The sequence below is a fragment of the Erinaceus europaeus genome, chromosome 15 (assembly GCF_950295315.1).
Source record: "Erinaceus europaeus chromosome 15, mEriEur2.1, whole genome shotgun sequence".
Taxonomy (NCBI): domain Eukaryota; kingdom Metazoa; phylum Chordata; class Mammalia; order Eulipotyphla; family Erinaceidae; genus Erinaceus; species Erinaceus europaeus.
Window position 1 is genome coordinate 26,731,804 of NC_080176.1, and position 24,749 is coordinate 26,756,552.

Consider the following 24,749-nt stretch of genomic DNA (forward strand, 5'->3'; position numbering starts at 1 on the left):
TGGGTCCTGTGTACCCAAGATGTCATTATTGATTGTTTCTCAATCAGAGCCCTACTCAGATCTGGCTGACGGTGGTGCTGGGATTTGAACTTGGGGCCTCAGAGCCTCAGGCAGGAGTCTAGCATCACTACTCTGCTATCTGTGAGCTTTGCTTGCAGAAGCATCTACACAAGTGACACTTGTTGGAGCCTCAGGCTGGAAAGTTTGTTTTTTGCATAACCTTTGTGCTGTCTCCAGACACAGAAAATGAGGGGCTGATACTCTTGAAGATTTATTTTATTTTAAATGTTTTTTGTATTATCTTTATTTACTTATTGGATAGAGACAGAAATCGAGAGGAAAGGGGATGACAGAAAGGGAGAAAGAAAGACGCCTGCAGCCCTGTTTCACCACTCGCAAAGTTTTCCCCTGCAGGTGGGGACGAGGGGCTGAAACCCAGGTCCTTGCACCTTGAAACAGGTACTCATCCAGGCGCACCACACTCGGCCCCTTGAAGATTTATTTATGGTGTGGGAGACAGCTCTGTGGTTACAACTGATTTCTTTCTTTCTCCCCCTTAACATTGCTCTGACTTAAGGTGGTGCTGGGTACTGGGACCTCGGAGTCTTGGGCAGGAAAGTCTTTTTGCATCACCATTATGCTGTCTCCCTGTCCATTACAATAGATTTTTCATGCCCAAGGCCTCAGAAGGCCCAAGTTCAAGCCCTTGGCACCAATGGAAGCCGAAGCTGACCAGAGCTTATTGACCAGAGCTCTGGCGGAAAGTGGACAAATAAATATATGTGTATGTATTTTATCATTATATATGTGTGTGTGTATATATGTGTATGTATTTAATCATTGCTAATTATTATATGAGAGAGGTGAGTGAGTGAAGCCAGAGTGTTGTTCAGCTCTGGTATAAGATGCTCCTGGGGCTTGAAGCTGCAGCCTCTGGAACCTCAGGTGTGGAGGTTGGGGGCCAGCTCTTTAAAATGACCCTTTTTTCCCCATCTTCCACTAGGAAAGAAAAAAAAAAAAAAGGAAGAAAAGAGGAAAGGAGAAGGAAATGAAAAGGTCACCAGGAGCGATGAAGTCGATGAAGTTGAGCAGGGACTGAGCCCCAGCAATAGCCCTGGTGGCAAAATCAATCAAGGTAACCCATATTAAAGCTTGGAGACATCATAATGGTTCTGCAAAGACACTTTCCTGCCTGAGGCTTTGAGGTCCCAGGTTCAATGCTCAGCACCACCAGCAGCCAGACCTAAGCAGTTCCCTGGTTTAAAAAAAAAAAAAATTGGTGGGGGCAGAGGCCCCACAAACAGATATAACCACACTGAAGCCAGAAGCCCTCTTGCCCTTATCAAAGATGAAGGGCAGCTTTTTCCTTGTCTCCTAGGGAACGACACGTCACCAGCCAGGCCACCCGAGCCTTTTGCGCGTGCGCAAAAGCCCACGGCCCCCTTCCCCGGAAGTGACGCCGCCTCTCCGCTGAAGCGTGTGCGGGAGGCACTTCCGGCAGCTGTGTTGTGATCATGGTGGAGAAGAAACCTTCGAGTACGTGAGCCCCCTGCGTGTTCTGGGCTTGGGTTCTGACCCAGGGTCTCGTCCCCCGTCTTTGGGCCCTGGTGGCTGGGCGGCCCCCGCAGTCAGCGCGGTTCTCGGCGGGGAGGGGGCGGGCAGCACCGACGCGCCGGTTGCGTTGCAGGCTGAGCGGAGGATGGCGGAGGGCGGCCGGGCGCGCAGGCACCTCTCGCTGCCGCTGGGCCGCCGGCTCCCGGGCTGGGCCGAGGATGAGAGCGTCTGGATTGAGAGGCAGATCGCGATTCTGCTTGGTGCAGGTGCGCGGGGACCCTGTCCCGGCGCCGGAGGCCCCCAAGGGTCTGGATTCTGGGTGCAGGGGCGCGGGGGCTCGGCTGGAGGTGGGGCCCCCGAGGGGGATCTGGATTCGGCTGAAGCAGCGGTTTGCAAAACCCGGGCGGCCTCAGGGACTCGGCGAGTCGGGGGTCCTCTCGCCCCGAGGCGGGAGACGCAGGGCAGGGTGAAGGAAGGACGAATGAAGGAATGGCCGGTGGGCTTTGCAAGAAGGTGATGTGACCGTTTGGGGTTGGCAGAGCTGAGGGTTCCTTGTCCCTTTTATTTCATTATTTTTATATAATGTCTCTTCCAGTTCTTTAATTTTTTTGTATTTTATTTGTTTTTATTTTATTTTTGAGAGAGAGAGGGAGAGAGAGAAACACCAGAGCACTGCTCAGCTCTGGCTTGTGGTGGGGCGGGGGATTGAACCTGGGGCTTTGGAGCCTCAGGCATGAGAGTCTGTTTGCATAACCATTATGCTATCCCCCCTGCCCCTTAATTTTTTTTAATTGTTTGTACTTACTTACTGAATAGAGACAGCCAGAGATCAAGAGGGAAGAGGGGGATAGGGAGACAGAAACCTGCAGCCCTGCTTCACTGCTCCTGAAGCTTCCCCCTGCAGGTGCGGAGCGGGAACTTGAACCCGGGTCCTTATGCTTGGTCACACGTGTGCTCAACCAGGTGCACCCCCCCTTTTTTAATATGTCTTTATTAATGAGAGAGAGGAGCACAGCATCCCTCCGGCACAGTCACAGCCAGAATCGACCTCAAGCTTGAGACTCCAGCATCTGACCCACTGCCACCTCCTGGGTCTTATTAGTTCTCTCGATGGTGGGGCGTCCTTGCTTTTCATTTCTCAAAAGCAGACCTCTCAGGGAGTGGGGTTCACAGCCCTGGACTGGAGGGGTGGTGACAGATCCACTGGCGGTGAGGCTGGACACAGGGGAGGCTGGTAGATTGATGTCAAAGGCTTTGGGGGGGGGGGGTTTACCAAAAGAACTTATCTTTCAGGAAGGCCTTTCTGGCTTCAACCGGTAGAACTTTGTGGACTTGTCCTTACAGCAGCACAGTTGACTGTGGCAGCCGGTGGCCCCAGGGGCTGGAAGTGTGGCCACTGGATCAGATTGATCCGGATGGATCCACACCTGAACCTGTGTCTTTGTGTGTCTCTCGGCATCACTTGTCATTCATTGTTCACAGAGCTGGTAGCTGGGAAGACGGGGCCCCTGCCCCTGCTCCCCACCTGGTGCCGCCCCTCCCCCCCAGCAGGACTCTATCCTCCTGGGTTGAAAGGGGGTTAGGACCTTTCTGAGTTTAGTTGTCATTTTACTTAGCAAGACATTGATATTCACCTCACACGCAGGGGACGGGAGTGCTCTGCACAGTTTGGGGTGGGCATCCGGGGTGGGAGGTGGGCGGCGAGGGCTGGAGCTGGGACTGGCTTTCTCAGCAGCGTGAACAGAACCTAGGTGTCCATGATGGTTGGGCAGGGCTGTGGCATCTTTTCTTTCTGTTTCTCAGTTCTCTTTCTCTCTAAATAAAAAAAGAATTAATTGGGCGTGGGAGGGAGCATCATGGTTCTGCAAACAGACTCTCCTGCCTGAGGCTCTGGGGTCCCAGGTTAAGTCCCAGGCACCACCATCAGCCAGAGTTGAGCAAGTAAAGAGAGAGAGAGAGAGATGGATATTGGAGAAAGGGCAGGCAGACACTAAAGGTAAGAAAGATTCTAATAGCCAGCCAGCCAGCTCCCTGCTCCTCTCCTTTCTGTTCCAGCCACACAGCTTCAGTAGGGGACTTGGGACACCCCAGTCTCCCTGCCAGGAGCCCCCTCATGCTGTCCCCAGGCCTGACCCCCCCACACACACTGACCCCTCCCTCAGCCAGGTCTTACCCCATGGCTGCTGCCCCGAGAGCCTTCCAGAAGGTGGTACTTGGTCCTCCCCGTCCGACTGTGCTTCCTCCTCCCCCCAAGCCAGCAGCCTCACTGTCTCACCTGAAGCCCGCCCATCCCATGGGGACCCCTTACCTGCAAGCCCCCAAACCCCATCCCCATGCCTCTGCTTTGTGGAGGGGGAGGGGGGCTCTGTGGGAGCAGGAGAGGCTGGTTGGTGGGAGGCAGGGAGTGTGCTCCCTGCACTGAGGGGCCTGGGCACAGCCCAGATAGCTCAGCCAGGAGGTGGCCCACCCTGCCACTTGCTCCCAGGGTTGGACCCTGGCCCCCCGGGGCCAGGGGCACTGTGGTGTGGGGTGTCTCTCTCTGCCTTTCAACCTGAAAATGGCCCCTGGTGACAGGGAAGTTTGGGGGGGAGCAGCTGGGGGGGTGGTCTGGAGCTCAGGAGAAGGTTCTGGACCAAAAGTCTCTGTTGAGGTCATCATCCTGCAGGTGAGAGAGCCCCCCCCAGGATCCCCAGGAGAGCGTGAGACAGAAAGGGGGGCAGCCCAGGGGTGCTGAGCCCCTGGTGGGGTTTGGGGGCACACAGGGTGGGGACTCTTCACCGTCCCCCAGAGTTGTGGCCCAGCCCAGGGCTGAGGTGACAGGAAGCGAGGAAGGGCACCAGCTGGGGCGACCTGTGCCACATGGGGTGTCACTCAGGTAGGTGCTCTGGAGTCTTTCCAGCTGCAGTTACAAGCTGGCCGGGGCCCAGGGCTCAGCACCAAGCAGACAGCGAGCGAGCAGGGGCTTCAGCCAACGGGTCTGGTGGGGGCCCTGGGCGGCCTGCTTTCTTATTCACAAGGAGACAGCTGAGCCTCAGTGGCATCAGTGGGGAGAATCAAACTCAGGGCCTCATGCCTGAGAGCCCAGAGCTCCACCCGACTCCTCTTTCCAGTTCCCCCTATTTTATAACCTGAGCCCTGCTCAGCTCTGGTGCTGGGGATTGAACCTGGGACCCCAGATCAGAGCCACAGGCAGGAGGGTCTTTTGCAGAACCACAGTGCTCTCTCTCAGACCCACGGTTTTAAGAGCTTCCTGGATGGGCGGGTGTTGCCGCACAAAGGCCAAGGTCTGGGGGGGCAGGGCGCCCCCCCCCCCAGCCGGCAGCCGGCACCCGGCACCCGGCACCCTGACACCCGCCCCGCAGTTCGCTCCCAGGACCCGGGGCAGCGGCGGGTGCTGGACCGGGCGGCCCGGCAGCGCCGCATCAACCGGCAGCTGGAGGCGCTGGAGAACGACAACTTCCAGGACGACCCGCACGCGGGGCTCCCGCAGCTGGGCAAGCGCCTCCCGCAGTTCGACGACGACGCGGACACGGGTGAGGCCGGGCGCCCCTGCCGCGCCGCAGTGTCCCCTTGTGCTTCGGAGCAGACCTGGGGGCTCCCGGGAGGCTGGGAGGGCCGGGGGGGGGGGCGCCCAGCAGCCCCCGTCAAGGGTAGGGTTTTTCTTGGCACCCGCCAGGGAAGAAAAAGAAGAAAACTCGCGGCGACCATTTCAAACTACGCTTCCGGAAGAACTTCCAGGCGCTGCTGGAGGAGCAGGTGAGGGGCGCTGCGGGCGGGGGCGGGGACCCCCAGGCCGGGTAGGGCGGCCTGATCCCCCTCCCGCCGCCCTGCAGAACCTGAACGCGGCCGAGGGCCCCAACTACCTGACGGCCTGCGCCGGCCCCCCCGCACGGCCCCAGCGCCCCTTCTGCGCCGTGTGCGGCTTCCCGTCGCCCTACACGTGCGTGAGCTGCGGCGCCCGCTATTGCACCGTGCGCTGCCTGGGCGCCCACCAGGAGACCCGCTGCCTCAAGTGGACCGTGTGAGGCCGGCGGACCCCCAGCGCAGCCCCCGCACGGAGAGGACCCCCCAGCCCCGCCTTCTCCCTTCATTTCCTTGTTCTTTTTAAATATCTGTTTATTAAAAGTGTCGTGTGGTGGTGGTTCAAGCAGTAGAGCGCACAGGTTACCGTACTCAAGGACCCAGGTTTAAGCCCCGGGACCCCATACGATGGGGGAGGGGGGCTTCAGGAGTGATGGATGGGGCAACGCTGTGGATGTCGCCTCTATGAAAAGGAAGAGGGGCCCCGGGCAGGGTGGAGCCACGGAGCAGAGCCCAGTGATAGCCCTGCAGGCGAAGTGAAAAGAACCCAGTGACACAGACTCCTGCCTGAGGCCCCAGGTTCAGTTCCCAGCACCACTATCAGCCAGAACTGAGCACGGCTGAGGGTAGAGAAAGGAGAAATGATTTATATTTTAAATGAGAACGAGAGACACTGATAAGGAATTCTGCCGGATATTGAGGAGACTGAAGCCCGGATGGGTGAAAGAGAGGAGTTTATTCTCCAGACGGCCAAGAGTCCACGTCAGTCTCAACACTTACAGACTTGAACTTAGGTTCAGCTACAGTCGTGTTCAGTCAGCAGGCTCACCCCCTCCCCAGGCTGGGTGGGCTTCCTCACCATTAACCACACACCAGTCTAGATGGTAGGTTTTTCTGTTTTACAATTTAATTTGATGGGACAGAAAGAAACAGGGAAGGAGGACATAGAGACCTTCAACCACCCTGGCTTCCCCCTGCAGATGGGGCCTGGAGGCTTGAACCTGGGTCCTTGCGCTGGTCTCACTTGTGCACTCAGCCGAGTGCCACCTGGGCCTGATTTTTTTTAACTGTTAAGTGCTGGCTTATGGTGGTGCCAAGGATTGAACCTGGGGTCTCTGGTGGTTTCTTAACAAGAGCCAGAGCATCACTCAGGCGGATTTGGTCAGAGCCCACCTACCATACCCACCACATCAGGGCCGTGATGAGTCGGCCTCTCACAGTTTCCCTGACTAACCTTTTAACTTAGAACTCAGCCCAAGCTTCCCCCGGTGCTGCAGCTCCTTCATCCAGTGCCAGGGCTCACACCTGGGCCTTGTTCATACAAGGCATGTGCTTCCCCCAGTGGGCTGTGTCTGCCCTTTAAAGTCACTTCACGCGGGGTCTGGTGGTGGCACCTTCCCAAATTCTCCTTCCAGATGAGACAGCTCGGGAGTGGCAGGGGGGGACAGGCGCCAACCTATGGTCTGTCCCAGCCACCACCTGCTTGACTCGAAACTACTATTTGAGCGTTTTAGGGTTTTTTTTTTTTATTATTATTATTGTTTTCCTTTTTTAAAAAACCCAAGCCCTACTCAGTTCTGGCAAACAGCGGTGCTGAAGATTGAACCTGGGATTCCGGAGCCTCAGGCCTAAGAGTCTTGTACAGAACTGCTGTGTCTCCCGCCGCCCTCTGACAGCTCAGCTCAGTGTGGCTGAATTCCTGCGGGGCGCAGACCTGGCCCCTGGCCCCGGGTCCGAGGTTACACATAAGCGTTCTTGCCGTATTTGCCGAAGCTGCTGTCCAGCTCGTCCGAGGTGGCGGCCTGGCGGCCGGGCAGGCTGGCGGCGGGCTTGCTGGGGGCCTTGTAGGGCAGCCAGGCCCTGCGGGGTGGGGCCGTCAGGTGGGCTCATCGTCCTGCACCCGCACCCGCACCCGCACCCCGAGCAGGGTCGTACCTGGCGGCGGGGTTGGCGTCGCGGGCACCGCAGCAGCTCAGGCAGAGGCAGAGGCCGCCTAGCAGGGCCAGCAGCGCGGCGCTCCAGCCCAGGTAGAGGGCGGGGCCCAGCTCATACCTGGGGGGACAGCGGGCTAGCGAGAGCGCGGTCCCAGCAGCCCCCCGGGCGGCCCCCACACTCACTTGGTCCCAGGGTACAGGGGGTCGAAGAACTCGCGTGTGATGTTGGCGGCGTACCAGGAGACCGCCACCAGACCGCAGAGCCCTGCGGGGAGAAGGGCGGGGGCAGCCGGGAGGGAGGGGCCAGTCCTGGGCAGGTGGGCGGGGCTTTGGGTGAGGCGGGGCGTGATGGGGCCCCCTTACCCGCCAGAATGTGCAGGGCCCCCGCAGTGGCCGCCAGCCTGGCCTTGGTGGGGTGCGCCAGCCCCCCGATGTTGGTGCAGCGCAGGCCCAGCGCACCCAGGCATACGCCCAGACCGCCCATGAGGACTGCGGTGATCATCAGCGCGCGGCAGGCTTGCAGGTACCCTGGGGGGGGGGGTGCCCGTGGGTCGCAGCCCCGCCCCAGCACCCGAGTCAGCTAGGGTGACTGCGGGAATTCAGCACTTGTGTCCCCCGCGAGGTGCCCAGGCCCTGTGGCCGGCAGGGGGCAGCAGGGCCACGGGGGCGGGGCAGCCCAGCTCCAGCCTCCCTGCCTCGTTTTCCCTGTCAGCGCTGCAGTGGCCGGATGTCCCGCACTGTGAGCTCCCTAAGGACCTTGCACCTCTTCCCAGGCGGGGCGGGGCCACTGCTTGGAGAAGCGGCAGAGTGGGGGGGGGGGGACGGACAAAGTTCTCGGAGCACGGCCTGGCTTCCAGCCTATCACTCTGCACCCGCCCTCCTCCACCTGGGCCGCCCCCACTTGGGGCAAACCACCTGGGAGGTGAGGGACAGTAAGGGGGAAACTCCAAGGGGCCGGGGTGAGGGAACCAGTCCAGACCCTTTCCTCCCCCCCCCCCCCCAGCAAGGCCCTGGAATCAATCTTCAGCCTCTGCCCCCAACATCAGGGCCAAATGAGGGTGACCAGCCCTCTTGTGTATCTCTGTGGGCTCAGAGCAGCATGGGGGGGCATCCCCTGTCAGTGGGTAGATGGGGGAGGCAGGCGGGCTGGGCTGTGAGCTGCCCACCTCCAGGCTCCCAAATGGAGCGGGCCTCAGCTCTACAAGGTGTGGGGGGGGGGTCACCTGCCCGCAGATGTAGCCCAGGGTCTCTGGGTACAGACACAACACCAAGGGGGAGGGGCTGTGACCCCCCCTTGGCCCGGTCAATGGCAGGACCCCGAAACTGCAGGGCAAGAGGTACCCACTTCCAGGTTGAAGCTGCAGCCCCTGGAGCCCCAAAAGGCTGCCCCAACAGGAAGCCCACCAAGGCCATGGGACTGTGCGGACTCCAGGCGGGGGACCCTCCTCGCCCCAGCACACCCAGGTGACTGGCTAAGACTCCCCCGCCCCAACCCCGATGGCACAGAGGCCCCCGCCTGTCCATGGAGTCCCTGCAGCGCCCGCCCACCCGGGGCCTCCACGTGGGCAGCCTTGCGCCCAGCCGGCCTACCGGAGAGGGCCAGCAGGGACGGGAACTCGCGGCAGTTGTAGACACCCATGGAGTCGGTGGCACAGCTGTACCACAGGTTCTCAAAGATGGTGTTGGTGGTGATGACGCTGCCGTGCACGGTGGACACGCGCCACTGGCTGTGTGGGAGGCTGGCTCCCAGCATCAGCAGCCCCAGCGCGGCCAGCAGGTAGCCCAGCGTCTCCAGGGCCGCAGACATGCCGTGGGGGGCGGGTGGGGGTCCCCTCAGCGTCCCTCTGGGTCTCTGCGCACAGGGTGGCCCCAGGAGTGAGCTGCAGAGCTGCCAGCCCGCCGGGATGGAGTAAGCAAACGGGCCAAAAGTCCACCCCCTCCCCCGCCAGCTCCCCGCCCCGAGAGGGTGGGGGAGGCTCACCCGGGAGTGACCAACGGATGCCGCCAAGGAGGGGCCCCCCATTCCCCACGGGAACCAAGGGGAAGCATCTGACTGACTCAGCTTTTGGGGGGCCAGGTATGGGACAGTGTCTCTGGATGCTGGAAGCAAGAGTCAAAGGCCCAGGGACTGGGGCAAGAAGAGTCAGGAAATGGGTTGTCGATGGGGAACCCAGTCCAAGCCCCACCCCACCACCTGTCGGTGGACTGCAGCCCTGTACCCCAGAATCACCCCTCAACTGGGAGTTTGCCACGAAGGCTTCAGACCAGGGCTTGGAGAGCTAGAGGCCATCCTGGCTGCACTCCACAAGCCCCAGCTTCCTGGCTCTCCCCTCTGGGCAAGTCACAGACAGGTTTGGGATGGTCAGACTTCTAGTGACGTCAGTGGCTCTATCAGTTGGATGGACGCGCTGCCCCGCCCGCACCGGTAAGCACCTGTCACCTATTGGGACAGTTCCCTGGGGTCTCGCTTCCTGCTCGGAACCTGCACAGCTTGGCTGCAACTCCGGCCTCAGGGGCCAGGGACCCCAGGGTCCACCTGCACCCGGCAGCTCCTGCTGGGGAGCCCCACCCCACACCCCCGGGCTGGCAGAGGAGTGAGGTATGTGGTGGGAAGAGCTCCCCCCATGCCGGAGCCTGGCACGGCCCTGCCACCCACCCTGCTGACCCCCCCCACAGCCGGAAGGGGGACTGGAGACAGGGCAGAGGTCTGGAGGAAGCTGAGGAGGGCGCCCCCTGTGTGGAAAACTCCACTCGCTGTGCAGCCGAGTGGGTCAGAGGCGAGGCACATAAATCATGGCCGGAGGTGGGCCAGGCGCATTCTCTGGGCTCAGCTGTCACTGCTCAAGGCCATGGGGGGCGGAAGGAAGGGGCGCGGCCTGGGCAGCAGTGGACAAAGCACCCCCACACCCACTGGGGGATGGCGCAAGCCCCCCACCCAGCCCTTCCTGAAGGGACACAAGAGGCTCCCAAGCTGAGGCCTAGCTTTATTTACATGCCTCTGAGCACACGATGGGGCTGGGGGGGGGGTGGTGGTTAGGGCTTCAGGGCAAGTGCCCCATCCCTGTCCCCTGCGGTTCTGTCTGTCCCTCGGCAGAGCTGAGTCGCTTAGGGTTTGGACTTGGAGACGGCGAGTCCGATGAGTCCAGCCAGGCCCGCCACACCCAGGGCCATGCCGCCGACGATGGCCATGCCCACCAGGCCATCTGGGGGTGGGGGGTAAAGCTTAGGCCAGGCCCACACCCTCCTGCCCTCCCACCTGGGGTCCTCAGGTTGGAGGAAGGGGAAGCTGAAGCTGGACCCCAGGCTTGGGGTGGGGAGAGGCTGGGGGACACGGGCTTCAGCCGCTTTGGGGAAGGGGGTCACCTTTCTTCATGGCCTTGTCAATCAGGCGCTCCAGCTCGCGGGCCTGGTTGTTCTGGGGCTCAGTCTGCAGCAGCCCCCGCACGTACTTCAGGGCCCTCTCGTACTCCTGCCCCATGGACATCCAGACCCCAGTCACCCCCATACTGTGGGGCTGCCCAGGGCTCCTCCCTCCCTCCAGCTCCTCCCGGGGCCCCGCCCGACAGAGTAGAGTCCACAAACCATCCCAACCCCAACCATGTGGGGGTGATAAGCCAGGGCAGATAAGGCCCCGGCCCCAGACTGCACCCCACTGACACCTGGCTCCCCACACCCTCGGCAGTTGGTCTCACTCCTCCAGGAGTGCCCCTGGGCCAGGGCCTGTGTGGGGCTGCCCACCTCACCTTGAGCCGGTAGTTCCCCACAGCCAGGTAGAAGACATAATCCCGCTGCTCCTCCTTGCTCCCTTTGAGCAGCAGCTCTGGGGGGGGGGGGGGAAGACACACACGACACAGTATTGACACACAACCTCTGCCCTGCCCAAGGTCGGGGTCCTGGGCTTAGTCCCCAGCACCACTTCATCCCGAGCTGAGCAGAGTTCTGGTCTCTCTCGTGTTAAAAATAGACTTCAGGAGACAAACCCACGTCTTTCTTGGCACATGTCCCAGAGACCCCTCACCCTACTCGGAGCCCCTCAACCCCGCCACAGGCCTGAGGGAAAGCCTCTGGGCTAAGCCAGGGGAGGTCAAAACTGGAGAGGCTGTGGGCCCCGCTCCTGCTGGGCAAGATGCTCCATGGACTCGCAGACAGGACCTGCGATCCTGGGTTCAGCCCCACATGCAGAGGACAGAGAGATCCTCTGGTCTCTTAATGTAATCAAGTTGTACACCTTTCTCTTTAAAAGTCAGACCCAGCCTGAGGCACCAGAGGTCCCAGGTTCAATCCCCAGCACCACCAGAAGCCAAGAGCTGAGCAGAGCTCTGGGGAATAAACAAATGTCAGCTCAGAACTCACCCCTAGCCAGCCTCCCCCAAGTGACGCCACCTGACTTCCCATGGCTGACGTGCTCAGCATGCTCCATGCCCCGGGCCCATGGCTAAGTGGTTTTGCAGGTGTGTCTATGTCTTCCCAAGTCCCCTCTCACCCAACCAGCCAGGCAGCACAGAGATGGCTTCCACAGCTGTTCTTCAGAGGAAGCCTGGAGACAATCCCAGCAGGCCAAATGTACAAGTACGGTGGCAGCTTCTTGTTTTTGCTTTTCTTTGCTGCCAGGGTTTTCCCTGGGGCTCCCTGCCTACATGATTCCACCATTCCCAGAATTTTTTTTTAATAGAGGTAGAAACAGTGAAGAGACCACAGGACCCAATCTTCCTTCACTGGGCTCAGACCGGGGTGACACACGACAGAGCAGTGTGCTGAGTGAGCTATTTCACCAGCCTGACTAAGATGGAGGGAGACAGAAGTGGGATGCCCCGGTGCTCCTGCGACACCCTCTTTCACGATGCTCTGTGACGTCAGGGGTTTGGACCTAAGCCTGTGCACAGGGCAAAGCGTGCGCTCACTCTGCCAGGCCAGCCACCTCTGACCCCAGACTCTTGCTCTTTTATACAATTATCTGATCAAGAGAAGGCGAGCAGAGAAATGTCAGATTCAGGGCTGTGCTTCTAACGGTGGCCCCTTCCCAAGCTACGAGAGATCTGATGGGGTGTCTTCTGCACTTTTTCACAGCACACACACACACACCACCCCCGAAGGAAAAAAAAAATCAGGTTTTCAAGACAAGCGCTGAGTAACTGGTGCGGAGGGCTGCTGGCCCTATGCCAGCCCATTAGCCACGTGACCTCCAGACAGGGCCCCGGCCCCAGGGCTGGGCTACAAGTCACCAAAGTCCTCCAGGGACTGTTTTGGCTAAACAGTGCAGTAGCCAGGCTCCACAGAGCCCTTTGTTGTCGGCGGTGACGGGGATAGCTGCCCACACAGCAGGGAGGGCGCGGGGCAGATCAGGGGCAGCGGGAGGCGTGGCGGGGCCTCACCCTCCAGCAGCGCGATGCCTTTACGGATGTCGTCGTTGTACTTGCTGCGCACCAGACACCAGGCGTACTCAAACTGGGTGCCCTTGGACACGGCGCCGGCAGCCTGCTCTGACTGAAACTTCTTTTCAAATTTCTGCGGGTGGAAGGGGAGAGGGGCTTGGAAGGGGGCGGGGCGCCCTCCTTGGACACCCCCCACTGCGGTCCCTTCCCTTGGTGGCACCGGGCAAGATGCTTGTCACCTCGCGGCGGCTCCCGGATCAGCTGACAGCCTGTCTGCCGGGACAGTAAACAGTCTGTATGTCCGGCTGACCCACGGCCACCGCACCCGGTGGAAAAACTGCATCTGCCGCCAGCGTCACGTCGGCCTGTGATGCTGCCCGGTGCACAATGCACCGCGCTGGGCTCGGTGGTGGTAGCTCTAAGTTTTCGGGGGCCAGCTAGACGCCTCCCGCCCGTGAAGGAGCACTCAGGACGCGATGCCCGCGCCCTGACTACCTGCCCTGTGCGCAACGGGCACTGTCAGTCTTCCAGGCCAGCTTCCTAGCCGACAGCGAAGCAGTAGCATGGGAAACTACGACTCCCATCAGCTCCCGGGGCAAAGCGGCGCCCCGGCTAGGGGATAGGCGCCGCAGGGGCTGCCGGGAAGTGTAGTCAGGCTCTCTCACCGGAGCTGATACTAGGAAGAGGATTTAGCCTCGGGCGGGGTCTCCGGGCCCGACGCGCCTGCCTGCACCTTCCTCTCCCCTCCCCCCCGGGTCAGGCCTCACCAGCAAGTCTTCCACAGACACCAGCTCGTTCAGCACGGCCTCCATGGCCGCAGCCCCCGCTCGCCTCACACCTGAGCTACTACCGGGCCGCAATTCCCATAGCCCACAGGCCGAAGTGGATAGCCACTTCCGGTGCCAGGAGGAAGCAGGCCGCCTCGCCTTCCCGTAGCCAATCGCCTCTCGCAGAGGAGGCTTTGCCCTCCCTTTCCTGCCCACGCAAGAGTGCGCGCACGGGAGGCTGCTGCGCATGCTCCGAGCGGCCCCGCCCACTCGTGCCGACCGGTGTCTTGTCTGTCACGTCTGTCCAGCTATCTAGCCCGCAGTCCCTGCCGGCCCTGACACCCTCAGCGGCCGCGGGCCCTTTGCACACGCAGTCCCTGCCATCTGGAACACCTCTCCCTTCCCCGTGTATTTCATTCATTCATTCATGATTCAACTCATTCAGCAGCTCGCTGAGCACAGTTCCTGTTCGCCTGGCGCTTGCATTGTAGTGGGAGAAATCAGGGAGAAAAAATTGAGCCAGTAGGTAACTAGAAACACACCACTCTCTACTCTCAGGAGTCGACGGTGCTTTGAAAGGAACGCAGGCTGAAGGAGCAGCTGCAGGAAGGCTCAAAGGAGCGACTTGGGGGCCCTGGGATGGGTGGAGGGAGCCAGGCCGCAAGTGAGGGGCGCACCCCGCAGACCCCGGTGGAGGGCACAGCGCGAGGACAAGGCAGCACCTGGTGTGGGGCCTCGGGGACGCTGGGCAGGGTGCGGGTCTCCTTACCGGTGAGAAGCAGCAAAGGGAAGGGTCCGATGCCACCCCCAGCCCAGGCCAGCAGGACACGCTGCAGGGGCGGGGCTGAGAGGAGGGGACCCAGGGCAAGTGCTGAGCTAGCAGGGGCGGAGGGAAGAGACCCAGGACGGAGGACAGAAGGCACCGTGGGCAGGGTCTGCTGCTGGACTGGCCGTGGCAGAGAGGGTCATGAACCTGGGGAAGGGGAGAACTCAGCCCCCGGGCTCCACCTAAGGAAGCCCCGGCTCAGGTGTCCAGACCAGGGAGCCTCCTGCACAGAGAACCCACCCCCGCAACACACACCTGGCCCCTCTGGGCCAGAGCTGAGCAGCACTCTGTAAAACAAACAAAAACTGACTGACAGCAGCCCAGGGGGTGAGGCTCTGCTTCTCTCTTCCATAACTAAAGAAACCTTTTTTTCAGAGCTGCTTTACAATACAGGGTTCTCCCTTAAGCAGTAGGTGAGGTAGGAAGGGGCACTTCAGGGCGGCATGAAAAGCAGACAGGTGAAGGTACAACAGGTAGAGTCACACAGACACAAAAAGCAAAGGAAACATGGAACAGACAGACCCACTTTCCCATATGTCAAAGGGCTGGTTTTGACCTCTCTGCTGGTGGACACTGTTATGGTTATTATTGTTATTTTCTTTTTTCTGCCATCAGGGTTATTATTGGAGCTCAATGCCAACACAATGAATCCATTGGTCCCCCTGGCCATTTTTTTTTCCTTCCCCTCCCCTTATTGGCAAACGCTAGAAGAAGAAGAAGAAGATTAAAGTTTTTAATAGGATAGAACAGAAATTGAGAGGGTCGGTGGGGGTAGACAGCATCATGGCTATGCAAAGACTCGTGCCTGAGGCACCAAAGGTCCCAGGTTCAATCCCCAACATCACCATAAGCCAGAGCTGAGCAGGGCTCTGGTCTCTCTCTCTTTTTATCTTTCTGTGTCTCAATTTCATTAAAATAATTTTTTTTTTAAAAAAGGAAGAAATTGATAGGGGAGAGAGGGAGAGAGAGACCTGCAGACCTACTTCACTGCTTATGAAGCTTTCTCCTTGCAGATGGGGAGCAGGGGGCCCAGACCCCACTGTGAGCTCGACAGGAGGCCCCCTGAATATTTTGCAAAGTAGTGGGGGGGGGGCTGCAAGAGGCCATGTCTGACTAGTAATTTCCACCTGTGTAAAGTCACCACTACAGCAGAGGAGGAGGAAGCCACAACCGTTCCTATTACTCCTGAAAGGAAAACAAACAGCAGGAGCACTGGTTTTATTGAATGAGGGAAGATGATCGAGGAAATGACATTAAAGAAAGAAGGGACAGGGGATCGGGTGGGAGCACAGTGGGTTAAGCGCACCTGGCACGAAGGATCCTGGTTCGAGCCCCGGCTCCCCACCTGCAGGGGGTCACTTCACAGGTGGTGAAGCAGGTCTGCAGGTGTCTATCTTTCTCTCCCCCTCTCTGTCTTCCCCTCCTCTCTCCATCTCTCTCTGTCCTATCCAACAACGATGACAACTACAATAAAACAACAAGGGCAATAAAAGGGAATAAATAAATAAATAAAATGTTAAAATTATATATATTAAAAAAGAAAATATAACGGGCCGGGCAGTGGCGCACCTGGTTAAGCGCGTGTATCACAATGAGCAAGGACCCAGGTTCAAGCCCCCGGTCCCCGCCTGTAGGGGGAAAGCCTTGCGAGGGGTGAAGCAGGGCTGCAGGGGTCTCTGTCTCTCTCCCTATCTCCCCCGCCCCTCTCAATTTCGCTCTGTCTCTATCTAATAAAGAAAAATGTGAAAAAGGAAAAAATATATAACGAAAGATCAGCTGCAAGCAACCCTCGTGAAGTCTCCCGGGGTGTGCCTGATGGGCCGACCTGGGACCCTCCTTCCTCCCTCCGCCACAGCCCGGCACCGTGACACCTGAGGGCGCTTACCTCCGGGCCGCCCACCCCCGGGGCTGCGGCCAGGCCCCCGCAAGTCCCCGCTGCGCTCCAGCCCCGGGAGCCGCAGGCCCGCCCATCGCTGCCGAGGGCGACAGAGGAGAGGCTAACGGCAAAGCCAGTGCACCTGCACTTCCGGGAGGCAGGTGCGCGGCCCGGAAGAAGGGGGAAGCGGGCGCTCCCTCCGGGGCCGCTCTAGGAACAAGGCTCGGTGGTCCTGAGGAGCTACTCTAGGAGGAGGGCTCGGTGGTCCGGAGGACTGAAGAAGGCAGTTGAATGGCAGCATCCCTCCACTGGGAGGCGGGGCTCGATGACTCGGCTGGCCAATGAAAGGCCGCGGCCTTTAGGGGCCGGGGCCAAAGGTTGGGCATCTCTGGGCCAGGTGAACTGTTGCCCTATGAGGATGCTTAGCTGGGCCTGAACTTCCTGTTTTGTTTGTTCGCTTGTTTTTGCCACCAGGGCTTGGTGGTTATCACTGGGGCTTGGTGCTATGAATCCACTGCTCCCAGCTATTCTTCCGGGGTTTTTTTCTTCTTGATTATTTTTATTTATTTTTTTGGACAGTACAGATAAATTGAGGGAAGATAGGGAGTGAGACAGAGACACACCTGCAGAACTGCATCACTGCTCATGAAGTCTCCCCTCTGCAGGTGCTTGAACTCGGGTCTTTGTGCACAGTAATGCGTGCGCTCAACCAGGTGCACCACACTGCACAGCCCCTGAACTGTTTCTTCACTCTCTTGTTATCCTGCCTGCTCTCCTCACTTGGCTCTTATCATTTTCTGACGACTTTGTGACTAACAGCCAGAAGAATGATTGGGGCCAGGGAGATGGCATTCATGGTTATACAAGAGCCATTCCGGCCTGAGACTCTGGGCTCCTGGGTCCAATTCCCAGCACCACCATAAGCCAGAGCTGAGCAGTACTCTAACAAATAAATACATAATTTTTCAAAAAATATTTTTAAAGTCTATTTACTGGGCTGCAATACAGTTCACTTGGATGGCGGTGCTGGAGCTTCCCCCATCAAAGAATTGGTGCTGTGGTTCGTGTGTGTGTCTGTCTGGCTGTCTTTATTGTGTCTGTCTGTCTGTATAAAAAAAGCCACCCCAGAGCAATAAAGCTTTGGTGCTGACCAAAATATGCATTGATTTACTGGTGAGAGGAAGAACCAGACACCACTATGGTATGTGGGGATCTCATAATTGAATTTGGGGCCTTGTGTTTACAATTTCTGCTCTGGCCACCAGGAGAACAAATTTATGACAAAATCAAATAAGCTCATAACTGCTAATCACAGGGTACTTTTCTGAATAGAGTGAATAAGACAGCTGACAGCTTCCTTGTTTCCATGAGCCACTGGGTTAAGAATTAAATATGAGGTAGTGAGTGCTCCCTCCTTATCTTGTTATTTTATTCCCCTTAACCCCCCTCCACACACACTCTCTCTGCAGCATTTTGCCAAGTAGAAATGTTTGATTAAAATTAACAGTTTCAGGCCAGTGACCCAGGAAGTGGCAGAGGGACTACAACCTGGATTGACCAAGGACTACAGCCTGGAGGACCCAAGATCGATCCCCAACATCACATGTGCCAGAGTGATACTCTGTTTCTCTTTCTCTCTCTAGATATTATTAATAAATTGTATATATATATATTATCATATAGAAACAGAGAACTTGTGTCAGAAAATTGTGAGGAGCTTCACAAAGCACCCTGCATTCCTGATACTATGGCCTATCTACATAATCATTGTTTTGCCTGAAAGATCCCCACCCATTCCATTCCTTTGATCTATCTTCTTTCTACCCTCGAGACCCTCCCTGCCTGTAGAGTAATATTAATCCTACCAGTTAAAACCCTTGCAACAGTTGCTAAGGAAGTTTCTAATTTCCCAGCCCCTTTTGCCTTTCTCCGCCCCTTTCCTAGCCATTTCCATTTCTGACTTGCCACTTCCAGGTCAGCCTTTTAAAAGGCTTGGCTCTATGATCAAAAAGATATTGCACTGCCTCGGGCCACATGATTGGTTCCTGAGTCATCTCCCTTGCGGTGAGTGAGTAGTAGCCCAGGCTGGCTCCGGTAGTGTTCTCTCCAACCCAGAGAGTATGTGCCCGGGAAGAGGCACCCCCACGCTAGCCCAGCAAACTTGATAGGGAAGGGGAAGGAGAGAGGGAAACACCTGCAGCACTACCTCACTGCTCATGAAGCTTTTTCCCCTGCAGGTGGGGATCAGAGGCTTGAACCTGGATGCTTGCGCACTGTAACATGTGCTCAACCAGCTGGTCCCATAAATATATCTTTAAAAAGATCATTTCAGGGGGTTGGGCAGTAGCGCAGCAGGTTAAGCACACATGGCGCAAAGCGCAAGGACCAGCATAAGGATCCGGTTCGAGCCCCCAGATCCCCACCTGCAGGGGAGTTGCTTTATAGGCCACGAAGCAGGTCTGCAGGTGTCTTTCTCTCCCCCTCTCTGTCTTCCCCTCCTCTCTCCATTTCTCTCTGTCCTATCCAACAACAATGACAACAGTAATAACTACAACAATAATAACTACTACAACAACAAAAGACAACAAGGGCAACAAAAGGGAATATATATATATATATATATTTTTTTTTTTTTTTTTAAAAGATCATTTCAGGGGGTCAGGTGTTAGCACAGTGGGTTAAGTGCATGAGGTGCAAAGCACAAGGACCAGCATAAGGATCCCAGTTCGAGCCCCCGGCTCCCCACCTGCAGGGGAGTCGCTTCACAAGCGGTGAAGCAGGTCTGCAGGGTCTATCTTTCTCTCCCCCTCTCTGTCATCCCCTCCTCTCTCCATTTCTCTCTGTCCTATCCAACAATGAACGACATCAACAACAACAACAATAACCAGAACAAGGCTACAACAACAAGGGCAACAAAAAGGGGGAAAAAATGGCCTCCAGGAGCAGTGGATTCATGGTGCAGGAACTGAGCCCCAGCAATAACTCTGGAGGCAAAAAAATACAAACAAAAAAAACCATTTCAGTCCCAGGTTCAATTCCCTGTACCACCATAAGCCACAGCTGAGCAGTGGCCTGGTAAGAATAAAATAAAATAGGGAGTTGAGCAGTAGTGCAGCAGGTTAAGCACAGGTGGTGCAAAGTGCAAGGACCAGCTTAAGGATCCCGGTTAGAGCCCCAGCTCCCCACCTGCAGGAGAGTCGCTTCACAGGCGGTGAAGCAGGTCTGCAGGTGTCTATCTTTCTCTCCCCCTCTCTGTCTTCCCCTCCTCTCTCCATTTCTCTCTGTGCTATCCAACAACTATGACGACATCAATAATAACTACAACAACAAAACAAGGGCAACAAAAAGGAATTTTTTTTTTAAAGAAGAATAAAATAAAATAATTTCGGGCCTTGGCATGCACTCATCCCAGGTTTGTGCCCCAGCACCATGTGTGAGGTTCTGTAGCGCTAGAGGATGTCTGGTGCTTTTATGTCTCCCTTCCATCTGAATGAATAAATGGGTCCAAACAACAAAACCTCAGCCTTGAACAGCAGGGCCTTACGCGTTCATATTCCACAGTGAAAATATATAAACAAACCAAGAGCTCAGAGAGGTTAAGCACTTTCTCCACATTCCAGGTCACCTGCTTCTCAGCAGGCAGCAGCTTTTCTGTGAGCTATTATCTCTTTGGAAATGTGGTGAATCCACAAACATTACAGGCGCTTGACGCAAAAGCACCTGTTCCTGGTAGCAGGCGGGTAGCTCAGTCATCCCCAAGGAATGTTTGTGTGGGAGAGATGGCTCAGAATGTTCCTGCGAGGGGAAAAAAAAACCCAAAAATAAAAAAACACCCCTCCCACTGCTCTGAGATGCTCAGACGCTGGGAAGGATGATCCCAAAGCCAGCTGTGTGTGCATGGAGTTGAATAGACACTTCCTCTAGTGGAATGGGAGGAGGGGTGAGAGAGAGCTCAACTGAGAAAGCCAAGTTGGCTAAGTCATCAAAGGGCCATTATCATCAAAACAGACTTTTTTTTTCCCCTCCAGGATTATCGCTGGGGCTCGGTGCCAGCATTACGAATCCACTGCTCCTGGAGGCCATTTTTCCCATTTTTGTTGGCCCTTGTTGTGGTTGTTATTGTTATTGTTGTTATAGCTGTTGTTGGATAGGACAGAGAGAAATGGAGAGAGGAGGGGAAGACAGAGAGGGGGAGAGAAAGATAGACCCTGCAGACCTGCTTCACCCCTGCAGGTGAGCCAGGAGCTCGAACCGGGGATTCTTAAGCTGGTCCTTGTGCTTCTTGCCATGTGCACTTAAAACGCTGTGCTACCACCCCGCCCCCAACACAAACATTTGATTTATTTTCTCTTTTGTTGTCCTTGTTTTTCATTGTTGTTGTAATTATTGTTATTGGCGTTGTTGTTGTTAGGACAGAGAGAAATGGAGAGAGGAGGGGAAGACAGAGAGGGGGAGAGAAAGATAGACACCTGCAGACCTGCTTCACCGCCTATGAAGTGACTCCCCTGCAGGTGGAGAGCCGGGGGCCCGAACCAGGATCCTTGCTGGTCCTTGCAGTTCTCGCCACTTGCGCTTAACCCACTGCGCTACCGCCCGACTCCCCACAAACATTTTTTTTTAAAACGCCAAAACATTTGTGGATCCACTATCGAGAAGAGGAATCATGCAGGAGGAGAGCCAGAGGCAGTGGGTCCTTGGGGGTGTTTCTGCACCCTGGGAGGCTTTTGTTCATCAGAGAACAACGAATTCCCTGCATCTTAGGGAGTGAAGTGCTGAACTGAGGGGCCACTCACCACCGAATGAGTAGGTTGGCACTCACCCCTGGCGTGTTGAAAAGGTGGAGTTTGGAGACAGGGCCACCAGAGAGGTAAATAAATTCACACCAGCCTGCTAGGATATGCCCTCATCTAACATGATGTCCTTGTAAGAGAGACTAGGTGGCTCGGATCACAACGCAGTGGATAACGCGTTGGGCTCTCAAGCATGAGGTCCTTAGTTGAAGCCCTGGTATTGCCTGTGTCAGAGTGATGGTCTGGTTCATAAATCACTTTTTAAGAAAATATTGGGGGCAGAAAGACAGCATAGTTATTCTGCAAAAAAAAAAAAAAAAGCTTCCAATCTGTATGTTTAATGGCACATATAGTTAAGTGCTCACATTACAGTGCTCAAGGACCCAGGTTTAAGCCCCTGGTCTCCACCTGCAGGGGAAAAGCTTGAGGAGTGGTGAAGCAGGGCTGCAGCTGTCTGTCTCCCTATCTTCTCCTTCCCTTCCCTCTCAATTTCTGTCTCTATCCAATAATCAATAAACTTTAAAAGAATTAAAAAGACAAAAAATAAAGAGAGAGAGAGAGGGAAGCAGGCTGAGGGAGAGTGAGAGAGGCCACAGCACTGAAGCTTCCTCCAGTTCAGCAGGGGCTGGGCTTGAACCCAGGATGCACACATAGCAGGGCAGCGCACCGTCCAGGTGAGCGTCCGCACCTGCCCCTGTCTGCTTGTCTCGTCTTTCTCTTGCCTTTTTGTGTTCATGCCCAGTGGCTGAATCTCGTGTCTGGTCGCTTTGAAGACATGGTTTCTCTTTCACCTGCAAATGGGGTGGACTCTGGAGCTGGGTCAGGAACAAGCCTGGCTTGCAGGAGACACGTCTCTGCCTCTATTCGGGGCTGGACCCGGCCTGGGCTCGTACTCTGCCCTGCAGGTGGGCAGACGGGTCTCTGGCTTTGGCATGCCCACACTGCCCTCACATCTGGGGTTGGGGCTAGCAACCTTGACATTGAGCAGGACCCGCCCTGGGGCATAGCTGCCTCCCTGCTGTCTCACAAGTTCTGTGTCCCCATAGGAACCCAGGTGTCAGCACGCTTGACATCAGCAGGGAGGTGCCAGAGGACACCTGGTGTCTGCTCCAGGACTCTGGACTCCACACTCGGGGATCTGGGTCCCACAGGGAGGGCTCGGCGTGCGCTCCAGTCCAGCCCCACCTCTGTGTCCACACCCTGGGCTCTGACTCCATGTGGGGCTGCATGGCCCTTCCTGAGACATGGACGGGGCTACCACGACAGGACAACTTAAAAAAAAAAAATCTGTGTGCTCAGGCCAGGCGGTGATGCACCTGGTTGAGCACAGGTGTCCCCATGTGCAAGGACCCGGGTTCAAGCCCCAGCTCCCCACCTGCAGGGCAGAAGCTTCACAAGTAGTGAAGCAGGTCTGCCGGTGTCTGTCTCCCCCTTCTCTCTCAATTTCTGTCCTAATTTTTAAAAAAGAAAAAAATATGTTCATTAAAAAATTATATTTTTTTCCCTTTTTGTTGCCCTTGATTTTTGTTGTTGTTGTTATAGTCATTACTGTTGTTGTTATTGTCGTCGTTTTTAGATAGGACAGAGAGAAATGGAGAGGGGAGAGGGAGAGAAAGACAGACACCTGCAGACCTGCTTCACCGCCTGCGAAGCAAGCCCCTGCAGGTGGGGAGCCGGGGGCTTGAACGGGGATCACTGCGCTGGTCCTTGTGCTTCACACCACCTGCACTTAACCCACTGCGCTACCGCCCGACTCCCAATATGCTCATTTTTTTTTTTAATTACTGTATAAAGATCTGTGTTTTGGGTTGAGGACAGAATGAAGCCACAGAACACAGGGCTTACACACGAGAGGCTCCAGGCGTGACCACAGTACCATAAACAAAAGTGGTAGGTGGGGAGACAACATAATGGTTCTGCAGAGAGACTCTCATTGTCTGAGGCTCCAAGTCCCAGGTTCAGTCCCCTACACCACCATAAACCACAGCTGAGCAGTGCTCTGGCAGAAAATAGAAAAGCGAACAACAACAATAATAACTACAACAATAAAACAACAAGGGCAACAAAAGGGAATAAATAAATAAAATAAAATATTAAAAAAAAAATAGAAAAGCGAGGGGGCCGGGCGGTAGCGCAGCGGGTGGCACAAAGCACAAGGACCAGCGTAAGGATCCAGGTTCAAGCCCCGGGGTCCACACCTGCAGGAGAGTCACTTCACAGGCGGTGAAGCAGGTCTGCAGGTGTCTTTCTCTCCCCCTCTCTCTCTGTCTTCCCCTCCTCTCTCCATTTCTCTCTGTCCTATCCAACAATGACAACAATAATAATAACAACACCGATAAACAACAAGGGCAACAAAAGGGAAAAAATGGCCTCCAGGAGCAGTCGATTCGTAGTGCAGGCACGGAGCCCCAGCAATAACCCTGGAGGCAAAAAAAAAAAAAAAAAAAAAGAAAAAGAAAATAGAATAAGGGGAGGAGAAAAAAATGTGGGAGGAGGAGGGCAGTGCTCTGGGGGGAGACATGTAAGACTAGGGAGATGGAACAGTGGTGATGCAGAAGACTTTCACATCAGAGGCTCCAAAGTCACAGGTTCAGTCCCTAGTAGTGCCAAGAGCTGCCATGTGTGTTTCGTATTGAGCTGCACTCTGGTAGTTTGCGGCTGTGAAGGAATTTTCTCATTTCACTGAATTTTGCTCATTTCATTTATATTGGTAGAGTTGTTGATCCTTAATTTTTTGTTGTTGTTGTTGTTCATTTTTTTCTGCCTCCACAATTATCACTGGGGCTTGGTGCCTGCACTATAAATTCACTGCTCCTGGTGGACATTTTTTTCACTTTATTGGACAGGACAGAGAAATCGACAGAGGAAGCAGAAGATTAGAGGGGAGAAAAGGAGGGGCAGGCAGCAGTGCGGCGCCCCCAGCCCCAGCCCACCCCCACCTTTACAAATGTACCAGGAGGGAGAGATGGAGTGGACTTAGAGTGTGACCCTGGCCTATGGGAGGCAGAGATGGAACCCAGGGCCTTACACACCTCCCTGGCCCTCTCCCCAAGCCTTCAAAAATTATAGAAACAGGAGAGATAACCAGTGCTGGGGACTGAACTCCAGACCTCACTCGGTAGAGTACAGCGCCCCAGTCAGTGCGCCCCCTGGAGGCCTGCTCGAGTCTTTCATTACTGCCCCAAATTTCTCTAAGACAGAATTTTCCATAAGTTCCCAACAGCAGGTTGGGCCTGGACAGGACGCTCTGCAGCCTCATGGCACCGCAGGGGAAGACGCAGTGATTCTGTGGGCTTTGGGGGTAAGCAAGAAAGCCAGATCTGAGCAGCAGAGTCAGTTTATTGTGCTTGCAGGCACTCACTGTGCTCGGGACACAGGCAGCCTCTGTGAGCCCCCCCACACACACCTGCCCCTGGGGCAGATTCCTGCTGGGGGTGGCACCCCTTAGCACACTGGGAACCCTGCACGGCAGTGGCTGCGGAGACTACAAATGCTGGAGCCCCAGTCATTCAACGTCAGAGAATTCACACTGGAGAGAAGCCACACGCGTGCGTGCGGGGCGGCGACCAGGCCACCAGGCCTGGCTTCTACGTGGTGAAGCCCATCCACATCTGGGGGTCTCGGGGGAGCCCCCTCCTCACAGGACCCCACGGAGAGAGGACTCGGCTGCCAGCTTCCCCTCGCTGGGTGCCAAGGACCCTTGAGGACACAGGGGCAGAAAGGGGCTGGGTTCACCAAGCGTCCCTAAAAGCCACCCACAGCAGTGCCCTGGCCTGCGGCACCCTCCCAGCTCAGGACTTGAGCCCAGCAGGGTGGCAGTTGGCCTGGG

The 24,749-nt window shown here is 56.4% G+C and overlaps 3 protein-coding genes and 1 long non-coding RNA gene across 6 annotated transcripts; 2 read left to right on the plus strand and 2 right to left on the minus strand.

Moving 5' to 3' along the window:
• Positions 1–60: 60 nt before the first annotated feature.
• On the plus strand, positions 61–785 carry LOC132533142 (uncharacterized). Its single transcript, XR_009545028.1, has 2 exons — positions 61–459; positions 578–785. It is a non-coding gene; the product is annotated as an uncharacterized LOC132533142 (long non-coding RNA).
• A 593-nt stretch (positions 786–1,378) lies between these two features.
• ZNHIT1 (zinc finger HIT-type containing 1) lies at positions 1,379–5,704 on the plus strand. Of its 2 annotated transcripts, XM_016185948.2 has the most exons (5): positions 1,391–1,536; positions 1,688–1,820; positions 4,917–5,087; positions 5,231–5,310; positions 5,388–5,704. In XM_016185948.2, exons 2-5 carry the CDS (start codon positions 1,700–1,702, stop codon positions 5,577–5,579), a joined length of 564 nt encoding a protein of 187 aa, XP_016041434.1. In that variant the 5' UTR covers positions 1,391–1,536; positions 1,688–1,699; the 3' UTR covers positions 5,580–5,704. The 2 variants fall into 2 exon arrangements, with proteins under 2 accessions (XP_007517992.1, XP_016041434.1); XM_007517930.3 differs by lacking the exon at positions 1,688–1,820 and having other exon boundaries at positions 1,379–1,536.
• Positions 5,705–6,072: 368 nt separating this feature from the next.
• CLDN15 (claudin 15) lies at positions 6,073–10,096 on the minus strand. 2 transcript variants are annotated; one of them, XM_060173437.1, is made up of 6 exons: positions 9,271–10,096; positions 8,880–9,141; positions 7,653–7,817; positions 7,473–7,554; positions 7,291–7,407; positions 6,073–7,215 (listed from the first exon to the last, which is right to left on the minus strand). In XM_060173437.1, the coding sequence occupies exons 1-6, from the start codon at positions 9,310–9,312 to the stop codon at positions 7,095–7,097; spliced, it is 789 nt and encodes a 262-aa protein (XP_060029420.1). In that variant the 5' UTR covers positions 9,313–10,096; the 3' UTR covers positions 6,073–7,094. The 2 variants fall into 2 exon arrangements, with proteins under 2 accessions (XP_060029420.1, XP_007517993.2); XM_007517931.3 differs by having other exon boundaries at positions 8,880–9,177.
• Positions 10,097–10,253: 157 nt separating this feature from the next.
• FIS1 (fission, mitochondrial 1) lies at positions 10,254–13,584 on the minus strand. The gene is made up of 5 exons (XM_007517984.3): positions 13,429–13,584; positions 12,662–12,794; positions 11,033–11,109; positions 10,653–10,758; positions 10,254–10,492 (listed from the first exon to the last, which is right to left on the minus strand). The coding sequence occupies exons 1-5, from the start codon at positions 13,471–13,473 to the stop codon at positions 10,395–10,397; spliced, it is 459 nt and encodes a 152-aa protein (XP_007518046.1). The 5' UTR covers positions 13,474–13,584; the 3' UTR covers positions 10,254–10,394.
• Positions 13,585–24,749: the final 11,165 nt, after the last annotated feature.